This window comes from Vidua macroura, chromosome Z (genome assembly GCF_024509145.1).
Source record: "Vidua macroura isolate BioBank_ID:100142 chromosome Z, ASM2450914v1, whole genome shotgun sequence".
NCBI classification, from domain to species: Eukaryota; Metazoa; Chordata; class Aves; order Passeriformes; family Viduidae; genus Vidua; species Vidua macroura.
This window is the reverse complement of record NC_071611.1, coordinates 63,392,913-63,420,664: the sequence shown is the minus strand read 5'-3', so window position 1 is coordinate 63,420,664 and position 27,752 is coordinate 63,392,913. Positions and strand designations below refer to the sequence as shown.

Sequence of the window (27,752 nt, the reverse complement as noted above, 5' to 3'; positions counted from 1 at the left end):
AAATGATCCACTATTATTATCTGAAAACTAACGGTGTTTGGAAGACATAGCATTGCAATTACTGTACATAATTGCAAGGGCTTAATTCTGTCACCTCAGCCCAAGTTCTCGGAGTAGATCTGAACAAGGATTACAAAGGCTCATGCTGTCCCCTTGGGATGGAACCATGCAGATGCCTCCAGTATGTTCCATGGATGGTTAGTTCTGCTAAACGGTAGAACCTCCAGGAGTGCATTCAGTAATCTCCTAAATTTGCTGGTTTGGATGCCCTCAGAGTGGTCAGCTACAGTTAATCTTCATTAAATAACTAAATAAATAAACACCTTAAACTAGTGTAAGACAAAACACTGAGGACTGGGTAGCTTTGTAGCACATTGAGAGCTTTGTAGCACAAAACAGGATGGATGCTTATTTTCGTTGTAATATAGCCTTTCTATTTAAAAAGTTCTGTGAAGTTGTAAAATCCAATTACCTGTCAGAGCTGAGTCTTTTCAGTAACATCTGTGCCTTTTTAGACACACAGGCAAAGTAAAGGGTTTCTAATGCACTCTGAAAGCAGCAAGGTCTAGAAAAGTTCAGTTACCTTTATAGGTTACTGGTGGGGTGAGTATGCACTTTACAGGTCTCTGAAGAATTACGAAGCAAGACTAACATCACTTCAATCTTAGCTAGCACGAGCACTTCAGTCTCATTTGAGACTACTGATCAGTCCAGGAAACATCCAGAAAGTAACTGATTACATCCCTCTGTCTCAGGGAAGCATGCCATCACTTGCACTTAAACTAAACCGGGCACCAAATTTCAGTGATTGTTATAAATAATAGTAATATAAAAAGAGTGCAACAGTAACCTGATGCTACTGGACTGTGCTTGCTACAGGCTCTTAAAATCAGAATAAACTTCAGTTGCTGTACTCAAAAGTGATGGAGTAGAACAGAGTAGAAGAGAATAGAATAGGATAGAATAGAATTGGAAGGAGCCTACAGTGGTCACCTAGTTGGCAAATTCAGGGCTGACCAACCGTTACAGCACATTATTAAGGGCATTGTCCAAATGCCTCATAAATACTGATAGGCTTGGGGCATTCACAGCCTCCCCAGCAAACCTGTTTGATTATCCTCTTGATAAAGAAACACATTTTAACGTTCAGTGTGAACCTCCTTTGATGCCATTCTGAACTGTTCCGACACATCCCTGAATCCTAGTGGGAAGAGATCAGCACCTTCATCTCCTTGTCCCCTCCTCAGGAAGTTGTAGAGAGCAATAAGATTACCCCTCAGCCTACTATTCTCCAAGCCAAAGTGCTCAGCTCCACTTCACAAGCCATGCCTTCCAATTATTCCCCAGCTTTGTTGGCCTCCTCTGGATGCATTCAAGGACCTTCTCATCCTTCTTAAATTGTGGGGCCCAGACCTGCAGAGAGTACTCTAAATGAGGCTTACCAAAGCTGAGTATGGCGAGATAACCACCTCCTTTGTCTGGCTGGTTATGCAGTATTTGAGGTACTCCAGGATGCAGTTTGGCCTCATGGCTGCCCAGATACATGGCTGACTCACACTTAGCTTAATGTCAGCCAGCACCTACAGGTTGCTGTCTGCAGGGCTGCTTTCCAGCCACTTCACTCCCATTTCACACTTGTGCCTGGTGTTACTTAATCCCCAGTACAGAATCCAGAATTTAAACTTCAAATTTCATCCCATTAATCGTAGCCTAATGCTCTGATCTATCCAGATGCACCTGCAAGGCCTTTGGTCTCTCAAGAGGATCAACAGCACCTCCCAGTTTGGTATCATCAGCAAACATGCTAATGGAGCATTTAAATCCTATATCCAGATTGTTGTTAAATATATCGAACAGATTGGTCTAGGACTGAGCCCTGAGGAACAGGACTGTTGACTGGCCACCAGCCAGATGTAACCCAGTTCACTACAACTGAGCTCACCTGTGCTGTGGAGGTGTGCCTCTTCAGCTGGAATTGCCTTTCAGAGAGAGGGCAGCATGAAAATTACTCTACTACTGATATACTCATTAGTCTTAGACAAACCAATTCTTATTTAATTTATGATAAACTAAATTGATTTAACTGAATGTTTTGGTATTTTTGTCGCACTAGACATAAGTTACCCTTCCCAAAATGAAGATATTGATGGACCACCCACACAGACTAGTATTAATATCCTAGATCCAGTTTTCCCTATTAGGCACATTAATTTAAATTGTTGCTGTTTTCTGTCAATATTAGTATTTTCTTTGTAGTCTACTTTCAAATTTTCTCAAGACTTATGTTTTCTAATATTCTAAATATTCTTGGAATTTGTGAGGGACTTATGTTCAGTTCTCTTCAAGTCTTTACTGCTGAGCTCTCAAGTTTCCTGCATGTGTATTCTTATAGATGCAAATTAAGAAATATGAGGGATTTTTTAAGGTGAAAGTTTTCAAGTGTTGCTCCATCCTCTTTGGTGATATCATTTAGCTCTCTTTGGAAAGCCAAGCCTGTTTCATGAGGCCACTTTGAGTTTTAATTTGAAATGAGAGAAGCCTCAATTGTCCCTTTTTTGCTCATCATTAAGGAACGTGAAATTAAATTATGAAGTATTTTACAAGATTTACAGTGCACTATTAGGTCAAATTCCAAATGAGCTGGAGGGACATTCTCCCAAAAACAAGGAGACTGAATGTTAGTTAGTAGGTGAGTGAAACTGAAGTTTCAAGTTGAAAATGAAAAATGAAAGCAGACATATTGATAACTTTGGAAAGGAAGATTTATTTTTCAAATTGTGAAGGCCATTTCACTTCAGTATTTATATTTCTATTGTGTACTGAAGGGATGAGTAAGAAGCATTTTTATTACACTGTTGTGAAATTTTGCATATTATCCTATGAAGTTACCATTTCTATCTTTCTTTCTTGTACTTTTTGCTCTCATTTGACAGAACAGGAAAACTATTCCTGTTGTATAGTCCGATGCTGTGAATGTCCTTTTTATAATTTAATTACATAAATAACCAAGTCTGGTGTGTTTTTCAGTACCTTTCCTTAAGCAAACTAAATGGAATGCTGTTTAATGATTTCTATACTTGCCATTTGAGGACAAGTTTGGATTTAAATTGATAGAGAATTACCTGAAGTGCTGCATATAAATTAAACATTAAAAAGGTAGATACAGCCAGACTAAGCAGGTCAGTTATAATCTTTGGTTATGCAGTTACTGCCTCAAGGATACTTAATCTACTTCATATCATATGTCCTTCTTTTGAAAGGTGATCAGTGGGTAGCATTTCAGAACAGAGGAAATTGCATAATTTATAGACTTTCCAAAATGAAAAACAGGAAACCAGTTTCATTAAATTAAGTCTTCCACTCCTTTTTTTTCTTTTCTGCTCTTACAGATTGGAACATTGAAGGACTACTACCACTTCTACCATAGTAAAACAATTAAAAGGTCAGTTCTCTCAAGTAGAGGTACCCACAGCTTCATTTCAATGGAACCAAAGGTAAGAAAATCCATGCATGTGTCTGAGGAAAAAGCCTTTGCATTTTTTATATGAAATACTATACCAGAGTACATTCACCTAAATGGCCTATAGTATTACAAGAATTACCCTATCTGTTTTCTAAGGTTCTACTTCTCATTAAAACATTGTGAAGAAGATACCATGATATTAAGTGTATGCTATTCTTGGAACATAAGGTGCACGATTATTCCTAGATGAGTACTTGAATTTTGATAATGCACTAATTACTGTGCTATGCTTCTCTGCAAAACCAGACACGTAACATTTATGTCTGCAGATCCCTTCTGTGAAGCAACCAGCTTTAAAAATAAAAATGGGCAATGTGGAATGATACACTGTTCAGAGGAAAGTTTCTCTTGCTTTTTTTCTTGTCTTCTTCTGGACTTGGTCTATGAGGGATTAAAAAGAGTACTCTTTTCTGTGGTCCTTTTGGTAGTTTCACTGATCTTAATTTTAAGATCTGCATGAAAAATGGAGCCATTTTTTTATAGCATACACTATAATAGTTAACTGCCAACACAATTTAATTACTGGTTTATTGTTAAACCAGTATCCTACCCACAACACGCTTTTGTTTGAATCCTTTAATTTCAGTGATTAGTAGCTTATTCACTGACTGCCTCTGGATTGGATTGCCTCTGGTTTTCTTTTAGAAAAAAAGTTTGGTGAAGATCCCATTAGCCTTTTTTATGCTGTTCATGGAATGAAGTCTTGCCAACAATCCCCTGGGCCCCTGGTGTGGTAATAACAGAGTCAAGCTTTTTTAAATTATTGGATGATGAATGTTCTCTGTGAAGGACTTGTCAGGTTTTACTTAACAAATCATTTATGAGAAGTAAAAGTTACTGGTGAAAGAGTTTGAACACTGTACAAATTGAGCATTGTATAGGAATACTTCTGCCATCTGGAAAACTGCGTTTAGGTATGAAGTTCCTCTTGAGGATGGGACAATACTAGGAATGTACACAAAAAACTGTGCTCAGTCCTCTGTTGATAAGCCTGAACTGCTTAACCCTTTGAGAGCACCAGCAGCTCTGCTGAGCAGTGTACACTAGGGGTTAGTATAAAAGTGGTCAGGGCCCAAATCTCTGTTCCCATGAGTACTGAGACCCACCACTCAAACAACAAGCATGTAGAATAGGTAAAAATGCGAAGGGAAAGTGTTCACATCTGCATCAGTCCATATGCATGGAGGTGGAGCGATTAACACACAAATGCACAAGTTTGCGTGCAGGTACCTCCGTAAACTGTGCTGTTACACCCAGCTTCCAGATACCCCATCTGCACCTCTGGCAAGCAGTCCAGACTACTTTGGCTAGAACAGTGAGAGACTCTAAAGCAGAACACAGCAGAAAATCAAAATTATCATTTATTTATTGTACCGTTTAGGTCTTGTCTCCAACCTGTGCTGTTTTTTGGTACAGAATTTCTAAATTTCAGAACCATTGTTAGATACCACTTCAATATTGAGAAGCTCTAGTGAGGGTTTACAAGGTACCGAACCCTGTTTATGATTCTGTACCCAAAGAGAAGCTGATGTTCTAAAACCTAGATCTAGCAAGAAGTGTTGTATGATTCACTTTGTGACTGCTTCACTGAACCTGGGTTTGGGAACTCTTATGTGGCTGCAGACATGTCAATAAATGGACATGTATTTGTAGCATAAAGACCCTTTGTCCTCAGTGTGTATAACATTTAATGATCATTAAAGCAGACTGGCAATTTAATTATACTATATAAGCTAGTTCTTTCAAAACAAAAGGTTTAATATTATATAAGGCACATTGCATTGGTGTAAGAATTCGAAAGTACTGCATGCTACTGTATTTATGAGTGGAATGGTATCTAATGCCAAAATTTGCTGCAGATTAGTCAGCATGAGTATTTGAGAACAATGAAACACTTAGGTTTGTTTACTTTCCAAATAATTTAATGGTCATTCACTTAATGCTGAAAAAGCTTTCCCTGTTACATGTACATGGAATTAACCTGTTTTGTGTTCCTTCAAACATGGATCACTAATTTGCTCCTTTATAAAATTTTTAAGGATGGAATTCTGATTGAGTGGCAATTTGTTATGTAATTAGCCCGCATATAATGGAAGAAATTATGAAATTTGGTATTTCTGAATTATTTTCGTGGATAGTGTTTGATTTCATTGTGTGAATGCACAATGAAAGATGTAGAGCTAATAGAAAATCTTGTTATTGTGGATTTAAATTAATGAATTGCTTTGAAAATCTTTTGTTTGATTTTTATTCTTCTGGAAAAGCCGCTTGACACTGTTATAAACAATATGAATAGATGCAACAGAGAACATAATAACTGGGTGTGGCACTTAGTGCTGTGGCCTAGTTGACAAGATGGGGGTTGATCAAAGGTTGGACTTGATGGTCTTCGAGGTGTTTGTCAGCCTTTTGTGATTCTGTAATAAACTGAAGACATGTAGATTGCACATTTTGACACTTTCCCCAGCGTTAGCCTCTATTAACCTCATATCATCTGTATTTAGATGAAAAGGTAAAGGATCTGCAGTATAACACAGTTTTGTCAATTTGTCATCCACATCCTTACCTAGCAATGCTATGTGTTGTCATTTAGCAAAGAAAAAGATTAAACAGTTTCAGGAAAAGAAAGGCTGTACTTTCCTTAACATAGATTGTAATGGAGAAAATTTGAAATATAGCTTTATTTGCATCATCTTTCTCAGCCAGTGAATAGCTATGTGGTATTTTGCATGTCTTAATGGGAAAACACAGAAGTGGAAGAAGTCTGTGGATTTATAGGAGAGATCAAAGACAACTGAATGAAATCTATTAACGGAGATTTTTGGTTTCCCCAGCTGATGAGCTGTTTGTGGTTGGCCTTTGGCAGGGGTCAATGAGAGCATCACACTATGAATCAAGAGCTTTTTCTAGCTTCAGAGTTTGCTCTGCAAAGTTACTTTGATACTACAATGCATGAAACAATAGGAGTAGGAGCAAAAAAGAAGTGGGAAGGTGTACAGAATGAGTCCATAATTGAAAGGTATCATGAAGCTCTAATTCAGCTATTAAATAGTTGAGTGTATTGATGGTAGACGATCTGCTGTAACCAGACTATTACAGCATTTCCAGGACTGAGAAGAAAGAGCTGAGGTATGCCTCTGGGTTTGCTGTAGTGGTGAAATGAAGAGTCTCAAAGTGGGAAACATTGCAAGCAAAGATTGAAACCACAGTCTGAAGGCCAGACTTTTCATCAATAAAAACAATAAGGGAAGCCAGGTGGAGCTTTTCTATTAGTAAAGAGATTGCAATTACAATGAAATGTGAGAGTTGAAGTATCTGTGCATGACAATAGTACATGTAAATTAAATGGACAGCACATCTGGAAAACCTACCTTTTTATTCTGAACTGTTACATAAAATGAAGAGTTTTTAGTGAATAGCTGTGGTAATCAAATTTGTGATTCATCTGGTAAAAAATATCCCACAGGATAGGTAGCATAAATAATCCTAGAAGATGACTGTTCTTAAGGTAATGGAGGGTAGATAAAAGATTCCTAATATATTCAAATAAATGTACTAAAGTTTGTTCTGTTTTTCTCATGAGGTCCCCAGAGTCTCCCATCACAACAGAGATCTGAAAAAGACATCTGGCTCACAGTGATGCTAAAAACCATGGAATTAATAATTTGTTTTCCTGTAAAGCATGACATCAGCCAACTTTGGAGCATAGTGCATCTTTATCAATCTCTACTAAGATGGCATCTCATATTTTTCTAATTTTAATGAATTTTGGGTACGTTTATTTGGGGTTTGAATCCTGTTTGATGGGTCATAAAAACATAAAGATTACATAAGATAGAAACGGAAAAATTTATGGTCTTATTGAAATAAGAAGTAAGGCTACCTTTACTGAAGGAAGATACTCTGCTTGAACACAATTTTGCAGTAGTGTCATGCCTTTGTCAACTCTGCTCCAAGATCAGAATACTTGGGAAAGCATTACTCTGAGACACTTATATTTTATGCAGCCTGATGTAACCACACACAGAGTGTAGCAGTGTGACAGAGGAGAAAGTCTTATCTTTGCCATATCAAGATAAACAGAATTCATGGTACCAGCATGTAAAATGCTGGCAAGCATTTCTTTGATGACACCAAATGATATAGCTGTTTTCAGAGGACAGGAAAGTAATGCCAGAAGCCTGTCCTTATTAATGGTAGGACAGTTGTGTTCATGAGAGCGCAAAGGGGAGTAGAATTGTAGTAGCCGTGAGTAACCTGGGGCTTTTAAAGCCATCACCATGGCTTAAAAGCTTAGAGAAATTAGATGAGAATGTTATTATGGGTGAGGTGATATTTAGTTGTTACACCTTAGTGAACAAAAAGATTTGTTAGACATGCAGGATAACACAGCAGTTAAACAGTGGGACCAGGTACGTTACTGATGTCTGCATGGTTAGCCATAAAATGTACAAGCACACAGGGACTAAGAATCAATAAGATGCTACTTGGTTGCAAAATAATAGGAACATCATGTTCTTTTCATGTTCAGAGTTGTACTGGAAGTTTAAGTTAGTTCTTAAATAATCCAGTATTTACCACTGTGGTCCCTGTAATTAATTACCTGAAAAAGCTTTTACATGAGCTATCCTTACATCTTAGTAAAAATCAAGAATAGGTTTTGCTATTTTCAAGGAGCCTGTTACTGAGTGAGTTAAAGCATGAACTGAATCACAATGAATGAGAGGGAATAGCAGTATCTTTCTATGTCACCTGCCTCTGGAGTATTAATTAGTTTCATGTAAACATGAGCAAATAGGCCTACAACTTGGATTTTTTTTTTTTAGGGCTTTTTGAAATATGAAGTTGCTGTTCACTGATAAGAATTCTAGTAGATCCTGCTACTTAGTGTTATTCTAACTGTTCATTGTGCTGTAAATTTTGTATGAGTTGGTTGGTATTTTGTTTTCTTAATGGTAATTGAAACTTGTACTTACAGAGGTGAATGTTATGTTAATTTTAGTTTAAACTATATTCATCAGCAGCAAAAATTCCTGGGAAATAAGTGTTGCAGGATTCAAGAATATGTTTTATGTGATGAGGCTGCATCACACTTATTTTCATTCATCACTCAGTAATGACTATTCAGCAGTTCAGAATGCACCTACACTTAGAATAAAAACAGAGATAAATCCCAATGAGTATAGCAATAAAGTAGCTGCATTTTGTAGCAGGTTTTTCCCATATCACAGAATTCTATAATGGTTTAAGGTGGAAGAAACTTTCAAAGTCATCTAGTCCAACCTGCCTGCATTGAGCAGGGACATCTTCAACTAGATCAGGTTGCTCAGAGCTCTGCTTGTCCTGACCTTGAATGTTTCAAGGGATGGGGCATCTACCTATCCTCTCTAGACAACTTGGTCCAGGGTTTCACCACTCTCATTGTAAACAATTTCTTCCTTATATCTAATCTGAATTAACCCTCTTTCAGTTTAAAACCATTTCTCCTTGTCCTGTAGCAACAAGTCCTCCTCAAAAGTTTGTCCCCATCTTATTTGTCCCCTACACATACTGAAAAGCCTCAATAAGGTCTCCCTGAAGCCTTCTTTTCTTGAGGATAAATAACCTCAACTCTCTGAGCCTTTCCAAATAGAAGAGGTACTTCAGCTCACTAACCATTTTGTGGCCCTTCTGTGGACTCACTCCCATCAAGTCTTCCTGTACTGAGGACCCCAGAGTTGAATGCAGCACTCCAGGTGGGTTCTGTACCAACCCAATACCTTCAGTGCCCCACCCTTGTTATCACATTTTTGCAATATCACAGAAACCTAGTGTTGGGCCAGAGTGCTGTTTCTTTCTCAAAAAGAGCCCTGGTCAAAATCCTGACCCTTCTTCTTGCCATCAGGATCAGGTTTATCAGGATCTCTCTACCATCTTAAGAAAATAATGATATGAAAATAGTTTAAGATTATAATCCTGCAAAATAATGTTTTTGCTTTTCCAGGTGAATGGGAGAGGAGGGTTTAATTCCTCATTTGCTGCACTAATTAGGAAGTCAGCCAGTTAAAACCTCTCAACTAATCTGCAATTATTTTCCAAAATTAACAATGATATTGTCATTGCCAAGGAGTTCTGTAAAATGACTATGCAATTGAAAAAATGGAATCTAAAATTTCTTTTAAATGTATTTGAAATTAGATATATTGAGGGAACAGAGCTCCTTTGAGGCAGATGCCAACAACTGATGAAATCATGATGAAATCATGTGAAATCATGATGAAAGGGAAATCCAAGTAGGTAGCAGTAATATATTTCAATTAAAAACTCCCATATTCCCCAACAGTGAATATTTCCCTTTTCTAAAACTACATTAGACTGAATTCATACTGGCCATTTTTCTGCTTCTAGTAGAAAACATCAAAAGGTAATTCCACTAGGATGCTTCAATGACTATTTTTTATTTCTTTAAGTACAAACAGCAAATCAGCTATTAATTAGACATTAATAAAGCTTTTGTTCTTCAGAAATAAACCTGTCTCATTAGTGCTACAATTAACTTCATTAATGTTTCTACCTATTGTAAATAAAGAGAAATTACCATTATGTGACAAAATTTGTTGACTGAAGAACAGATACTTCCTCTAACAGAAGCAATGGATTTGGCCAGTAGAGTAAAAAGGGAAGGCCATATATATTCATGTGACACTGACTTTTCATTTTTAGATTACAGTCATCCAAGGTTCATCCTTACCCTGGTTTTGTATCCTCCACAGACAGAACACTGTTCTCTGTGCAGAAAATGAACACCAAATTTTAGGTTACTCTTCTTCCTGATGAAATGTTGGACCAGCTGTCAGATATCCCATTCCAGTACTCAGCAGTCTTTAGGGATTGTGGTAGAGCTGCTATTAAGGTCTCTAGACTTCATGGTCAGTGAGAAAGATGTTGGCTGACTCTAAAGTGGCAGGCAAGGACTCAGCAATCTCTCACAGAACTAAGTAAAACTTTCTGGATAAGGAATAGTGGAAATGGTGCAGCTTTCATTTATCTCTTTGACTTTGATGTATTTGGAGCCTTCTGGTTTTAGAGCGGCAAAAGCAAAAGTCCCCACATATATGAAATGATCTGGGCTTTTGCAAGGGACTCATGCTATTAAGAGAAGAAAAAAATATATAAATAGTCTATTCTGAATTTTGCAGACCAACATATGTCTTGAGCATGATAAGTCTTAAAGATTTAAAATCATTGGCTAGATTGTAGCTGGATTTTAGCTTAGAACTGTTTAAACCTTGGGGATTTTTCATTTCTTTGACCTCTCTGCACTCGGTGAATTTGGGGCTTGTGGAAATAGGACTCCTTGCCTTTTGTTTTGTAGAGTGTGTTCTGCTTTTAAAATTATTTCCAAGAAACATGTTGAGCAGAGGTTAGGATCAGTGACAATATTTCCTATAACCTAGATCTTGTTACAGATCTGTAGCCTAGATCTTGTTACGGAAACTTGTTTAGGAACCTTAAAAAAATATATAGAAATATTCTTTAGGAATAACTGGGGGGGAAACTCCCTTCAGGGCATACTTTTGCTGTGAAGAGAATAAATATTTCTGAAAGTTAGTGTTATGCAATGCTATGTTCACACAGTAAGATGAAGATTCTAAATATAACATACCTCTTGAATTTCCAGGGTTTGGGGGCAAAGTGGGGAAAAAAATCTTGTACTTTTCCCCTCACTGTCACTATGTTTCCCTTCACTATCACTAGAGAAACCTCAACAAAAACATATTTACATATCTTGGAAACTAAATGTAGGGTTCATACATGACAATAGTTAAAATTTTCTTGTGCAGACTGCTGAAGCTGCAGTGCTAATCTCAGCAGTGGATAAATTCAGAAAAACATCTTACTAGACCTAACTGCATTTAGCATTTGACATCTCATTTTACAAAATAAAAGTACTTAAGATACAGATATCAATACTTTTGGTTCCTTCCTTCCATATATTCTGTAAGTGTTAGAAAGGTCCAGGATATTGTAAGTGCACAGTTGACTGTACGTCAATGAAATAACAAAAACAAGGAGGAAAAAACCTTTGTCCATCCATTGCTTCATCAGAGGACATGTTAACATCACAATCATGGAGTTAACATTTAGAAAAGTTATTTGAGCAACATGCACTCCAGTGTGGTGCAGCACACTGTGAGGAACTGATTTGAGCAGGGACTAGTAGAGGTTGCAGCTGTTTTTGTTGAGAGTGCAAAAGGTATATGCAGCATGCAGAATAGCTAACTTAATTAGACATCACTGAGTTGTTGACTTGGTTTGATTGGAAGGGACCTTAAAAGTCACCTCATTCCAGCCTCAGTTTAGATGCTTTCTAAAATGTGTGTGAAGGCAGATCACACAGACATGTGCAGCCTTATTTTGTAAGTGAAAATGCAATTTGAAAACAAACATATGAACAAGAAACACAAGGGAAATCCATTTGGAACCTAAAAAGGAAAAGGGTGTTATATTCCTCACTCAATTCAGGAAGCACAAAAGGATTTTGCTCAGCCTGAATGATGGCAAAAGCACTTTAGGTAAATATATTTGTGGGCAATTTAAAGCCTTAAGAAGACAATTTCATCATAGCAATTATAAACATGCAAAAGCAGAGGGTTGTAAAGAAAAGATACATGCAATCCTTTGTCTTTAGATGCTAGTAGGTGTTAATATTTGAGTTTTCTTTACAGTTCCAGTAAAGTTGTACTTGCTCCTATGTGTTTTAGCAGCAAAGTGCATTTGTCGGTGAGAAATGATAGGACAACTAAATGTTTTTTCAAAAAACAAAGGGAATTAGTCCTCTAATTTTTAATCTGTATTCTAAGAGCTTGATAGTGAAGACAGCAGCTCTGACAGCTGCAGTGGTCTTGTGTTTCACTAAGTGTTCTTAAGCTGTTAAAGTCAGTTTGCACTGAGAGTGTTAAGAAACACAGCAAACTGGTGGTTTGGCTACTGGGCTGTAAAATTGCTGGGTATCAGAAAGTGTCAGAAGAGGAGGAACTGAAGAGATCCTAGTTTTGAACTTTAGAAAGATGCAGCATTCTGGAAGCAGCTGAACCTGCAAGGCCAAATGCCAAAATATCAGCAGGGAGAGAGGGAGAAATTGAAAGAAAACACATTTTGGAAAGGTACATCTCAGAACTGACTGTATTGAAATGTAACAGAACAGCTTCTACACACCATTTCCTGAGGAGATCCAGCTTCCTCTTATGCTGATGGTATGGGTTGTATTGCAGGACATTCATAGAAAAATGAATTAAAGTTTTTTTTTTTCCTCTCTCTTGCACTTGGAAAACATTCTGACAGCAATGTGTACTTCTGACATAATGCATCAAGATTTATATGCATCTGTCTTCCTGCTTCTGACAGGCAAGACTATCATGTTTAATTCCAGCGGTTGTTATCTTACCCAGCTACTCTATGGTGGACAGCAAGAAATCATGAAACACATAGATAATTTATCATATCTGGGATTATTGACAGGTTATTGACAGATTATTGAAGGCAGGAAAAGGGAGCTGGAAAGACATCCTCTGCAAAACAAAGCAAAAGAATCTCCCAACTACCCAATTTTTTGTAATCCTTTCTTTTAGGATTATTTTGAAAAGCCAATGTCACTGAAAAGCCACTCATCATCCTTGGCTGATCTGCTTTATTCTTAGCAGATCCTCACCAGTTTTATTGGTTCAGAGGAGATGCTAGGCAGCTTTGTCCTATTCACAGCTGTTCTGCTAGATTTTGTGCAGCCTTCATCAGACAACTTTGCTCCTTCCTGCTTCTGACTCAAAATGCGGACAAGACTGGCAATTGAATAAAAAATTCTGGAAGTGGCAAATTGGCTTTAAAATAAATGAAAGTAATCATCTGGTTTGTTAACCAAGTGCTATGTATTTTATTCTGTGGAATTGTATTTCTCTTGGTGTCACACAGAGCATTGTATGAATCCAAGCAACATTTTAGTAGAAGAAAATGCTTATTCCAAATCCATATAATCCACTTAAAGCAGTTGTATCCATTGGTGTGTTGGCTATCAATTATGTAACCTGTGTTTAACTACATTATTGTTTGACATTATTTTTCCCTTTTTAATTTTTTTTTTTATTTAGAGAGAGAGTAAATGCTGGCACTCTCATTAGTGCTGAAGTTATATATAAATATCTATGAAGGCCAGAATATTGGGTTAACTTTACTTTTGTAATTATGCAGATTAAAAATTTCTTTTTAAGTAGCTTTACTAATTTTAGATTCAATTCACTGTTTCAGCTGTAGCTGTTATAGCTGCTTTGTATTTACATATACTTGTATGCGCACACACACACACACACACACACACACAGAATTTGTATTCATATATATACACTTTGTGTTTTATATATAATAACTTTGTGTTATAACAACTTTGTACAATGAAACCAGAATTTCTGGATTCCATAGTTTTTTTGACTTCCAGGCTGTTCCTAAAAAACTAGTTGTCAAGAATACAAATGCAAATAGACTCGCAGTCTGTGAGACCAAAAGGAAATATTGTGATCATCCAGTCAAACCTCTTTTATTAGGTGTTATATGGCATCAGAATTAATTTTTATTTGATGCAGAGTGTAGGTTTTAGAAGTTTTCCAATTTTAATTAAAAATCTGCCAGCAATACAAAATATACAGAAGTTTTAAAAATGTTCTGGTTTTGCTTTATGGCCAGTTATTTAACTTCAACTTTCAGACATTTCACATTCCTGTAACTATTTGTGAGTTTGAAGAATAATATTGTACAGCAGTTTGGTGACCTGCATATGTGTTTGGACACTGTCACTTCAAAAACTTATGTCTCCTCAGCTAAGCAGACATCTGAATACCACTTCCTTGTGGATCTGTTTTTCTCTTCATCCTATTTGGGCTTCTTTCCTGGGTCCTTGCTGTACTAACACACTTCCCTTGCCTTGCATGAAGGAAACAAGCAGAGATTTGCAGCCCTTCTCAGTGCAGATGTTTGATAAACTTATCATTTTATGAGCCCAATTACACTCTGAAGAGGTACTCTGAAGAAGGTATTTCGATAATAGTTGCCATTGTGAGAGACTGAGATATCATCTCTTCCAACTTTCACACCATTCTAGCAAATAGTGGAAAGGCAGTCAGGTGATTTTTAAGGTGTTACCTGATGCTAATATATGTTTGTTTATGAACTAAAATTCAATTTTGCATTTCAATCCTTTCTGCCAGCAGATAAAGGAACTGTATGAATGATTAGAAATAAAATAATAGTAGTAATAGGAAGATTTATGAAAACCATTGCAGTTTTTAAAGCTTCTGAAATGTCTTCCCTCATGAGAACAGATATCTTCTGCAGCATATCTGAGATTCTATCAAACAAAACTTAACTTTGTGTATTTCAGAAGATACATGTTTGTACATTTGAAGTTTATCTTGGTTAGGAAAAAAGTAGTTTTATTAGTACAGGGAGTATTCTTATACTGCAATCATATGTGAAAATCACATTTATATTAGACCATTTAAAGTCCTTTTGTCCTAATGGAAGACAGTGTAGAAATAGCCATAGAGATTGCTATCAAATGAAATAAACATAGGTGGAAGAAATTTTGTGAAGACTGTAGACACCACATTGCAACCCACCTCAGTCATGTGACTGGAGACCAAAGAGCTCTAGTATATCCAATTTAAAACTCTTATCTCATAAATCATTGCCATGGATATAACAATCTTTATTTTCTTTTTCTCAATTTATAGTATGACAAGTGTTGTGAATTAGGAATCCATAACAGAGTGGACACGCTTCAGTTGCCAGAATATGCACAGGGACCGTCCTAAAGTTGCAAAATAACGATGTTACCCTTGGTTCATCTGGGGCTTTAAAATAAATGAAAGTAATCAGCCAGTTTGTTAATCAGAACAGCCTTTATGTTATCTGATATGAAGAAATTGAGAGAGATGGCCTCATTGGAAGTGCTGTCCACATTTTGTGAGGTGTGCAGTTGCAAAAACATTTGACTTTCGTTGGCCTACTGACTGTAGGAAAAAAAACTTAAGTCCTTTTACATTTGCCTGAGAGTTGGACTGAAGGTTTTCTTTGGGTGGCCACATGTGTCTTTCACAGGTAGTTTTTGGCAGTTAATTTCGAATGGTGATAGTCCTTTTGTTCAGTGTTGAGATCAGCCCTGTTTAGTATCTTCGTTAACAACTTGAATGAAGGGATTAAGTACACCCTCAGGAAGTTCACAGATGACACTCAAGTTAGGTAGGAGTGTTGATCTGTTGGAGGGTAGGAGGGTTCTGCAGAGGGATCTGGACAGCTGAATCAGTCAACAGGTTGAGGCCAACTGTGTGAGATTTAATATGGTGAAGTATTATAAAAAAAAGTATGGAAAGGTTTGTAAAGCGTTGGAACAGATGGTCCAGGGAAGTGGAGTCACCATCCCTAGAGATGCTCATAACCCCTCTGGATATGGCACTAAAAGACATGATTTAATAATGTTGAATGCAGTGGTAGTGCTGGGTTGATGGTTGGACTTGATTATTTCAAGAGTCTCTTCCAACATTATGATTCTATGATTCTAAGAGCAATCGTCAAATTGTACAACAAAGGCACCTGAAATGCCAAGAAACTAGGGAAATGGGGTGTTGTAAAATATGCCACTGATACTTCCATAAAGTGTAAAACTCAACAAAACTCTAACACCGAAGCTTAGTATAAACACTTTGACTCAATTCTAGATTTTAAATACTACTTCTAAGTATATGTTATAAACAGGGTCAGCTTGGAAAAAAATACTTTATCCTTTTCCTAAGATTAAGGATAGAAAATACCAAGACAGGCACAATCAAATAAACCCAAATGAGTTCAAGTTTTCCTGTGGTTTAAAGTACTCTGATCAGAAAATTGCTTTATTTGATATTTAGTATATGTTCTGTGACTGAATTTTTCCATTTCCCAGACTTAGGTGAGAATTTTCCTTGTTGACAAACCAACCTTAAGTGAAAGTGCTGAAAATAGGCTGAGTTATTTGAGATACTTCCTTACATTCTATTAAGGGGGTTTTGGTCAGTGAACAGTCTACTCAGTAGATGTATTTAGTTTGTTAACTCCAGTATGCCCCGGATGGATATTACATACCACTTAATTATGGAATACTTTTACTGTCTTGCTAATTCTCAGTGGATTTTCTAAATGGCAATTGAAACCATGGGAAACTCTTGACTGAATCAACACTTTTGGAATTACACTGGTGTTTTTGAATTTAACCCTGTGGTAGAGATTTGTCTTCCTAAGATGTTATGAAATGAGTTAAGACCACCTTAAAGTAGCACATGCAGATGTCTGAAGGACTTAAATTATTTATGACATGAGTTGAAGGACTAAGCTAAGGAAAGAAAAATATCACATCAGAAATTTCTACAGGTTTTTTAAATATATAGAATAATTGCTACAGTAATACAGACATGAAATCCAAGATAGTTCAGCTGTCTAGGATGCCTGATGTTAGATTCCAAAGCTAATGAAGTTTAGAGAGCTCAAAAGTTTTATCCTCCAATGGGCACTGGACCAGCTTTTTGGTTTATTAAGGATATGAAGTTTTAGGGAGTCATGACATCAAAGTTAACATTTGGAGTGATATTAACACTAATCCTCCCACTGTATTGAAATTATGAAAAGATGATTACATTGTCCCAAGACTAGGTATTTCTAGATACTAACACTGTATTCAGTGGTGTAAGCAGAGCTTTGGATACTGTACCAAGCAGACCTGTCAATTAGAGGTCTCTTAAAATTGTGTTCAAAATCATGAGCATGTAGCTCTTGAGTTGTTCCAAGGTGAGGTGAATGACCTGTGGCTAAAAAACATAAACTACCTTGTATAAACATAGGAGTTGCTTTTAAGCTTGTTTTTCCTCACTATTCCAAGGATGAGTTATTTTAGAAACAGAACCAGAACATCCAAGTTGGTTGGACCACTTCAGATCTGAGGAAGGGAAAAATTCCCCAACTGCTTTAGATGCTTGTTCTTTGCTTATGACATCTGGGGCTGGTGCTGCTGGAAGCCACTGTCCAGGAGCCCAGGCTCCCTGAAATTTGTTCTCAGCTCTCCCACAGAGCTGCTGTGTGATTTCAATCCTGTAATTTTGAGATGCTTTATGGTCATCTGTGGTACAACACACTAGAAGGGAGGAGGTTGGGCAGTGGCTGTAGCCATATTCATCATCAGTTACTACAGCTGCGAGTAGAAACCTGTCATGACTTCCTCAAGGAGAGAAAATGTGAGTCCTTTTGCCTTGGATTGTTCCCTGGTTTTCCGGTCATACAAAGATCCTGGCCGGCAGCAGATAGGCTGAGCTTCTCCAGAATTTCAGTGTGATTCTTTTGCCCTTCCCAGCAGCTCTGGGCTGCTATTAAACTGCCTCGGTACAGAGCCTGTCTTCCTTCATCACTAGCCAGGCTGTTCCCTTTTCACAATTTATTCCTCTACAGTCTTGTTCATAAAGGAAGAAGATTTTTTTTCACATAGTTTTAGGATTATATGTACGGATTTATGTGAAGAGCATGTAGGTGTAGGGGTGGGAATGCTACAAGGGAAAGGCAAAGAACAGTCACATAGCATAGAATCAATCCATAGCTGTGGATTCTTCTACCTCATGGATTTGGAACTATGGCTATACTGCTACAATTGATCACAAATATATAGCAAAGCACACAGAAACCACTTAAGTCATACCAGAACTGACTGGATTTTTTGTGACTATGAGGTGGAAAAATGTGCATAGAATTTCAGCTCTGGTCTATGGGAGATGCTGCAGTAGCTTGGCCTGCTGTTGTGCAAGATGTGTTTCTTTGGAGTTAAGTGGTAATTTCAAGGATTATCTGCTGTCTTTTCTCCTCTGCTTTTTTGGTTTCCGCTCAGCATGTATTAACATCTGTCTCTTGTTTTATCTTGTTTTTTTTTCAGAATCTGTAACATAATTTTGACAACTGCTTTGACTGTGGATTGTCATTGACCCTTGCTGAAGAAACACTTTCTTTATCAGCAAGAATGCATCACATAGCACTGCTGGAGTCAATAACTTTTAATCTAACTTTAGACCCCTACATTTGTGAAATGGTATCTGTAGTAATTTTCCATGGTCTTGACATATGTCAACATCTACTTTACGTATTATCTTAATCTGTTTTTATAGTGAAAAGAGGCTGTTGCTATTGTGGGCCAAAGAATAATAGGTTAAGAAAATAGCTGGGGTTTTAAGTATAATCAAAAACTGACACAAAATTCTTCTTAAGATGACAAGTCCAGTTTTTAGGGGTCTTAGTTTTGTGACTGCACATAGTTAGCAAGAGGTGTGTCAATAGTCCTCATCATCTCTCCTGCACTCCTGATGGATTGGATCTCTTGTTCACTAGCCTAGGTATGGCCCTTGGATATTAATATGACCTCCTCACTTCACCCTAAATCATTGACCTTTTGGTTTCATTACAAGGTGAAATACAAAAACAGAATGTTGTCAAATGATACACTTAAGTAGAGCTGGTAGCACAGAAAACTTAATGACAGGAAAACTAATATGTTTACTTGTTTTCTTAGAAACATAGAATCATTTGGATTGGAAAGGACATTAAAGATCATCTCGTTCCAACTCTCCTGCCATAGGCAGGGATGCCTTCCACTTGACCAGGCTGCTCAGAGCTCAATCCAACATGGCCTTGAACACTTCCATGGATGGGGGCATCGATAGCTTCTCTGGGCAACCTGTTCAGTGTCTCACCACCCTCAGAGTAAAGAACATTCACATTACCTAATATCTCATCTAAACCTACTCTCTTTCTATTTAAACCATTACCCCACATGCTATCACTAGATTGACTCCCTGATAATGAGACCTTTCCCATCCTTCCCATAGGTCCCCTTCAAGAACAGGAAGGTTGCTATAAGATCTCCCCAAACACTTTTTCTAGGCTAAACAATCTCAGCTGTCTCAGCTCTTCCTCATAGCAGAGGTTCTCCAGCCGTCTGACCATCTCTGTGGCCTTCCTCTGCCAGTCTTATGCTGGGGACCCCAGAGGTGGATGCAGCACTCCAGAGAGTAAAGTAGAGGAGAAGTGTCTTTTGATACAGCCCAGCACACAGATGGCTTTTTGTGATGTGAATGTGAGTTGCTGGGTCACGTCCAGTTTTTCATCCACCCATATGCAAAGCTGCTCTCAATCCACTCATTAAACCTGTATTTGAGGTGTTGGATTATCCTGACCCAGGTGCAGGACCTCACTCTTGGTCTTGCTCACGTCACAAGTCCGTCAGTGTCCCTCTGGATGGCATCCTGCTAAGAGAGGAACTGTTGGAGCAATTTTTTTCCTATGGCCTGTGCTGGGACAGTGCAGTCTCATATTTTGTCTCAAAGTGTGCTAGCCTCACTTCCATCCTTTTGTAGCAGAGTCTTTCAGAACTCACATGTATGAATGTTGGGGGTCCTTAGGCAAGAGAAGAAGATGCAGCATGAGACTGTCTAACTGAGAGGGAGGATGCTTGCCCAGAGCAATCCATCTGCTGACAAACACTGAGTAATAGTGGTGCATTGCTGTTCAGTGCCTGTTTTCCATGGGATGAGGTAGCCCCTTTTGCTGATCTGTTTACTGGGCATTACCTTCCATGTGCTCTGTGTGGGTTTTCTCTCTCTTTTCTCTTTAATCTGTAGGGCTTCTGTGGCACCTCCTCTCTTGTTGTCTGAGAAGGAATTTCCAGTTTCTTCTTACAGGTGTAGGACAGATGAAAGTGAACGAGGCAGTACAAGGGTTACAGTTTCAATTAGAAGTGGCCCTTGAAGGATCTCTTTTTCACAGACTGCAGATCCACACCTTCACATTGAGTTTTGTCATAAAAATCACAGATTCTGGTACGAAATTCATAACTTACTTCAGAATTAGAAATTTTTTTCACCCCAAGCATGTTTTTCCTCAAAATGGAAAGGATTACATCTTCAGCTTGCCTGTAACGTCTGGTGTATAGAAATGGCATTTTCACATATTGGAGTTGACACATTTTTAATAATTTTGAAATGTTTATTCAAGCAGACCCTGTCATGGTATATTTGAAAAAATTATCTTTCATAACAAAGTTTGTATGTTAAAAATCATACTGCTTTGATAAATTGGTGGGTTTTTTTCCCAGCATGTAAGGTTTTTTTTTCATTAATCAAACTTTTCACAGTTTGTAACTCTGGGTAAGGGAGATCTTACTGCAGCATACCTACATGGGATTTTTCCCCAGAATTCTATTGAATTAATGAGGCTAAAAATGGTAGAAAGTAATTTTGATTCATTTCATCAAGAGATAACATTTCATTTCAAATTCTGTCACTTAAAGAGAGAAAAAGAATGCTTGAATTAGCTCAGACAGTTTTATTGCCATAGCAGTATTCCATGCAGGTCTGTGGAGAAGAGCTGGATTACACACAAAACAATGCTGTGAGTCCTGAATTGAGGAGACCGAAAAGGGTAATTTTTAAAAATAGTTTGGTCTCCAGTCTGGTTTGGCTTTGATTTCTAGACACTCAGCAAAAATGGAACTTCTGAGGCTGAGGTCAATGGGAAGATGTCTTTTGTTACCTCTCAGTAAGTGTGACTTTATGGAAATGTTAAAATGAACTTCATTGTTTGCATAGCATACCTTTTGGCAAGAAACGAGAATCTGTATAATTAATTACTCCAGAAATATTATTTTTATACAAATGAGCTCCTTTCATACAGAATCAAACAGATCCAAAATATACCAGGCATTCTATAGTAATTTGTGGATGAATACCCATAAAATACTCAAAGGTAGTATGTGCTACAATGCTAATATAACTTCTGAGTCTTGACCTTGTTTTCCTTAATATAACCTAGTGATTGTACAATGTAAACTATTCTATTTAAGTAGCAGTGATACTTCCTGTAAAAAAAATTGTATGCATTGACTTGTCAGATGAGTATATTGTCTTCCAGTAATGTTTAAATTAAGTTCTAATAAGTTGTATCAATATAACCTGAAAATAAAAACAATTAATCAGCAGATCTCAACATAAGGGATTTGCTAAACACCTTCCAGGCAAAGCTGTAAGTAGGACTGTGATCAGGCTTGTCGGGATGTTTCAGGTTACTCTGTCTAGTAACCTGCACTGTCTCCCTCATAGCGGTGCGTGGTCGCTGACTGAGAGTGGTTAGTTTGACTTCCCCCTTTCACTGATGTGGTTACCTGTACTATACAAAATGAGTCCTAATGTTTTACACCAGGTTTGTTTAGTTTGAAGGAGACTGAGAAGCAACCTTATTGTCCTGTACAGCTTCCTGAGGAGGAGATGGAGAGAGGGAAATGCTGATCTCTTCTTCCTGGTATCCAGCGATACCAGGCATGTGGGAATAGTTCAGAGTTGCATCAGGGGAAGTTCACACTGCACTTCAGGAAGCATTTCAGGAAGCATTTTTTTACCAAGAAGTTGGTCAAACAGATCAATCTTCCTAGAGATGTGCTTGATGCCCCAGGCCTGTCAGTGTTAAAGACACATTTGGACAAGGCCCTCAATACTGTGCTTTAACTTTTGTTCATCCCTGAATTTATCAGGCAGTTGGACTAGATGATCACTGTAGCTCCATTACAACTGAAATATTCTGTATGAGTCTAGTCTATTCCATCTAGACACTTGCATTCCATCATTAAAGAGCTACCTGCACTATCTTTCCATATGCATACTTAGGCAAATGTGTCATTACCCACATTTTTATTGGTATGAAATCAAACAGCTGTTTTACTTAGAGCAATTCTATGCATACATAAAATTATCATTAAGTCTTGTGGGAAGACAAGTTATGTTTCTTTTTCTGAGTTAGAGTCTGATCATTCAAGCTGCACAGCCCTTCTGCAAAATTACTGTTTCATATGTTTTCCCTAACTATGCTGGGAGCTGAGGAAATAGGAACTATGGGCAACATCCAGCATGTAATAGGGGCATGCCCTGCAAGAGAGAGTCTGTGTTAAAAGGTGGTAGATAAGATACAAAAAAATATTTACCTGTTATCTCATTGAAATATAACCACCTACTACACTGCAGACTTGCAGATACACTCTGTTGATACAAAGTCTTGTACAAACACATGCGTATAAATATACTGAAAATTCTTTATGTGTCAAATGATGTATATTCCAGTTTATATAGGGATATATAAACTGGAAGTGTGCAGTGCTGCAGTGTTTACAATTGCATGGACTAAATAACTGATACTGTTCTCCATAATATTGTCTGAAATAAAGGAAATGGAGAAAAGAAATTATTTGGGCTTTTTTTTTGAGGCAGAAATGTACCAGTCTCCACCAGTACTATGCTGCCTTTATATTGAAATCTTTTTATTGATCAGCAGATATTGGTAGCTGAATAGGCAGTAATCAATGGAGACAACATGTCGCAGTGAATGTGTAGAGAGTTTGGCTAAAAGTCTGTCTAGTCAGGAAAACTCCTTTAATTTTATCCATAAAGAAATAGTATTAGGTTGCTGAAGTTCTTTTTAAACTTGTGTGTTGCGCAGGCTCCAGGAATATGTTTACTTCTTTGGCTTCATTAAAAATGAGGAGTGTTTTTCCAAAACTCCTCACAGTTGCTCATTGTAGTTCCTATAGAAGCCTTGTTGCATGGGAGTCCCTAATGCCCTGGGTCTCTTATTTATGGCTCCTCTAGGCAATAGTAGTGTTGGTGAGTTATTTCATTAATGTTCATGCATCTAAACTAGAGGTAGCAGTGGCAGAAGGTTTAATCCTCTTCAGCTGAGTCTATCTCATTGGTTTGTCTTTGTGGACACTTCTGCAACACTTTCAGATCCTTAGATTATGTTGGTGGTGAGTTTAATTCCTCCCTGCAGACTCATGCCACCAAGCATGGTATGGTGTGCTCTGTGTGGTTTTGGCCTGTGAAGTGTTGAAATTTGTTGACTTAAAACTTTCTCAGCATGGTTAACATACTCATGTAGTTAATCCCTTCAGCAAAGGGTGAGTCAAGATAACAGTAAATATTCTTGCAGCATAGAAGATTTAGACCCCTCGGTCAGCTGAACATGTTTCTACCGCTGAGACTCAAATCTCATAATAAGACTAGGAAAGTGGATCTGTGTAAGCCCTGAAAGCCATGGTTGCTTTTTCAGACCTGTTGAAGCATTTTGGTTAATGACTGCTAAATAGTAGTAATAGAAGTGAGGCCCATTGTCTATGGCAGTCCAGGCAGGTGGGGAGTCAGAGATCAAACAGTACATAGGATGCCAGTCTCTTGTTCTGTGATGTGTTTGCAGGCATGGGCTACCTGAAAAAAGAGAAGCTTCTGTTGTGAGGGTCTGGAAAACAAAGCATATATTAGCAGCAAAAGTCAGGTAAACAGGGTTCATTATTCACTTAAAAATCAGTCTTTTTCATGGAGGAGAGAGCTATTTAAGAGGCTTGTTGATCCCAGCTTAAAGCAGCCATTAGGCTTAGTGCTTACCAAAGTCTTTTGATTTGACTTTCTTTGGCCTTTGCCCAGACATGCTTTGTGTATCCTACAGGCCTCCAGACTTTGTTACATCAAACAGCCTGAGACCTACTAGCTGTCACCTCCTGCAGAGGACACCTGGATCCAGTCAGATATGAAGGGAACAGTTAGCTCTTGTTGTGTCATGGGGAATTTCACATGGTACTGGAAGAGGGGACAGTAAGCAAGAGAGAAAGGCACACTGTCAAATTTCTTCATTCTCATATAACCAGCAAGTGACTAATGATTATTCCTAGAAGATTTAACAGAGAAATGAGTTTCAGTGTCATCTCTACCCAATGGTCTGCGTTCTTCGACTGCAAAATTTAGCCTCTAGAAGAATACATTTAATCCTGAAGTTAGTTCTCGGGAAGGAGAAAATTTCATTTCTTCTTTATGAAAAACACCATGAAAACCATCCAGCCTCTATAAGGACTGTCCTAGGAATCCTCTTTGGACAAATTCAGAGATGTCTTTCTCCATTTTTTTCTGACCAAGAAGTAGAGGCCAGAGTGCTATGATGTTTACCTAAGGATTTGAAGTTGTGTTGTGAATGCACAGTAGAGAGATTACCCTGCTAAAGGAAAATATTAATACTGTCTCTGACCAGTGACAAACAAATATGTGAGCTGAAGGTAACTTCTTTGATATATTTTATGTTTGTGTGCATACACAGATATTCAAACAGCACAAATAAAAGGAGCAGAGTTGGGTGCTAGAAGATGACTGTCTTACTTGGAGAGATGTGAATTAATTTTTGTAGTTATATCCCTTGGAACAATTCTGGAGAAATATAAGCTGCTAGATGTGTGTGAATATACCATGGGCTTTTTCTGTGGTTAGTTCATATTATTTACATTTACTGAAACTAGCTCCCTTCTAGAATACCTAATACAGAAATAGCTGCAGAGTCCCCTCTGATCTAAAATTGATGTCACTTTTGGTGTCACCTTTCTTTGGATGCATTGTGAATCTTTGAAGAGGTGTCAGACAAAAATAAGTTTCAGAATTAGATTTTTAACCCTTATATTTCTTATATTTCTTTTCCTGTTTCAAGCGCGTTTTTGTGTTTGTTTTAATTAGAGCTGTTGCTTCGTATCCAGCTGTTTCTCACATGGGAGTGCTTAGTGTAAAATAAAATTCCAGAGTGCCTCTCTGAGACAATCTTGACACTTTACTTAAAATGAAGTTTAATTTGGGTTTTTTTTTGCTCTCATGAGTGGTGAAGGTGATTGGTCTAAAAGCAAAACTTTTGAATATATTTTTTAATGTTTTTATTTTCTGGAAGAGAAAGATAAAAACAAATTCACCCTTTTAGAAATTCACTTAATTCCTCATTGTAATATGCTGTTAGATTTTGTGTAGGAGTTTTTATAAATTCAATAGAAGAGTAAGTCTGGTAAAGAAAAACCAGAAAAATAACAGTATTTAAAACATAATACCCAATGAAGTCCTTCTAGCAGGGTATTTAAGCAATTGTTTGGGTAGATTTGTAACGCTAACTAAATTGCATGTATTCCTTAGTGAACAGTATGTCAAGGTGATCTGCACGATTTCTACTGCCAAAATGAGCTCTTGAATACAAAATATGCCTTGGAGTGTGGTAATGAGAACAATCCCAAGTTTTTGCACATTTTTTGATAATCTCCACAGAACCATAATATTCTCCACATGTTTTCCTGGTTGGCAGGTGGAGTGGATACAACAGCAGGTGGTTAAACGAAGGATAAAGAGGGATTATAAACCTGGTGGTAGCCAATCCACTTATTTCAATGATCCTAAGTGGCCAAGCATGTGGTACATGGTAAGTACATGGAGGGTCATTGACCCTGTTTCATGCTAATGTTTAGTTGTCTGGTTTGATAATATGAAAAGGGGAGGAAGAGTATGTTTTGAAAAGGCAGATTTGGGGATTATTATGTAACTAATAAAAGTCTGTTAACTCCTTAGAAGTATTACAAAGAATTTGTGGTGAGCTGTGCAGTAGGGAGCATTTATTGATGCATTCATTCATGAATTCTTCCTATTGCAAGATATCTTACTTATTTGAGAATAAATAAACAATGAGAATGGAAGGAACTTAGCCACATGTGAGAACCCATTTGTATTGAATACCTAATTCACTGTCCCCAGTATAAATGTATTTTGTACTGAAACAGAAGAGGAAAGCCACTAGCACTGACCATTCATTTCCTGTCTGACAGAAGTTGTATTCAAAAAAAATTTTTTTTTTTTGTCCTGGTAATCACAGTTAAAGCTTGGAGTGCAACTTTGTTCTCATGATGTTTTAAAAAATAACCTCATTTTGCCAGGTGAGAATTTAGGATTACAGAATGGTTTGGGATGAAAGAGACCTGTAAAGGCCTTCTAGTTGAACCCACCTTTCAAATGAGCAGGAGAATCTTAAACTAGATCAAGTTGCTCAGAGCCACATTTGACCTGATCTTGAATGTTTTCAGGGATAGGGCACCTACCATATCTCTGGGTAACCCAGTGCATCATTTCACAGCTCTTCTTGTAAACAATTTCTTTCTTATATCTAACCTGAATCAACCCTCTTTTGGTTTAAAGCCATTGTCCTTGTCCTATAGTAACAGGTGCTGCTAAAATGTTTGTCCTCATTTTTCTTAATGATCCCCTTATGAATATTGAAGGATTGCAGTAAGGTCTCCCTGGAACCTTCTCCAGGATAAACAATTTCAATTCTCTCCATCTTTCTTCACAGGACAGGTGCTCTGATAATAGATACTTAGAGCAGTTGCCTCTAATTTTATCAGGAAGATAGCAGTCCCTATTTAAAAACCAACTGTGTTGTCTAGCCACACTACCTCACAGCTGCACCACAACTGCCAGTCTAACGCTAAACAGACTTTAGAGCATCAAATGGACTTCACTGTTTGTTTTGTACAACTTTGATAATTCCTCATTTCTGTCCCAGTGGAAAAAAATCCTCACTTTCAAGCCCTCTGGGAAGGGACCGTTCCTGATTGATTTAATTTACATCCACTGATTAACTCCATGTATTGGCAATATCATTAGTGATAGTGGTTTGATGACATTTTGTTGAAAGAGATCAGTGAAGTATTAGTGACCATGCTATTAGTGACCATAGCTATTCTCCCTGATGAGATCATCAGGGAGAATAGCTAAAAATATGTGAGTGGATTGACTTCAGGACTGACTTGAGACATAAAAGATATCCTCATAAGATTGTGTTTATGATTGTTACCATAGCTGCTTTTGTTAATCTTTCTTAGCTTTATAAGGTGAAGGGGAAAAGATGAGTTCAAGATTGGTTAATGGTTTCAGACTTTGCTATGCTGGAAGAGGTTTTTAGGTTACTGGCTGCAGACATGTTGTTGAGTAGTAAGAGTAACAAGAAATTATTCTTGAATAATTTCTTGAGAAATTTCTCGAGTAATTTCTTGAGAAATTAATAAGTAAACTATCATATAGAGTTTGCATTTCAATTAATAAATGACTTTGTTGTGGGCTTAGATTGATACCTTTGCCCATTGGACTGGCACAATTTCTAACAAGGCCGTAAGTGCAGTTCAGATTTGTTGACAGAAGTCCTGTTATTCAAAGATTTTGTCAAACCATATCTGATTAATGTTTTTCCTCTCCAAAGTTTTTCTTCACAAGTATCACTTCTTGTCATTTTAATTTTCTAGGCTAGAAATAATACA

At 37.5% G+C, this 27,752-nt stretch overlaps 1 protein-coding gene across 2 annotated transcripts in view; it reads left to right on the top strand.

Moving 5' to 3' along the window:
* PCSK5 (proprotein convertase subtilisin/kexin type 5) overlaps positions 1 to 27,752 on the top strand; it is a 228,952-nt gene that overhangs the window by 21,221 nt on the left and 179,979 nt on the right. For both annotated transcript variants that reach the window (XM_054003177.1, XM_054003178.1), the window contains exons 2-3: positions 3,390 to 3,494; positions 25,754 to 25,867. In XM_054003177.1, the coding sequence (XP_053859152.1) occupies positions 3,390 to 3,494; positions 25,754 to 25,867 (219 nt within the window). The remainder of the gene's footprint in view (positions 1 to 3,389; positions 3,495 to 25,753; positions 25,868 to 27,752) is intronic.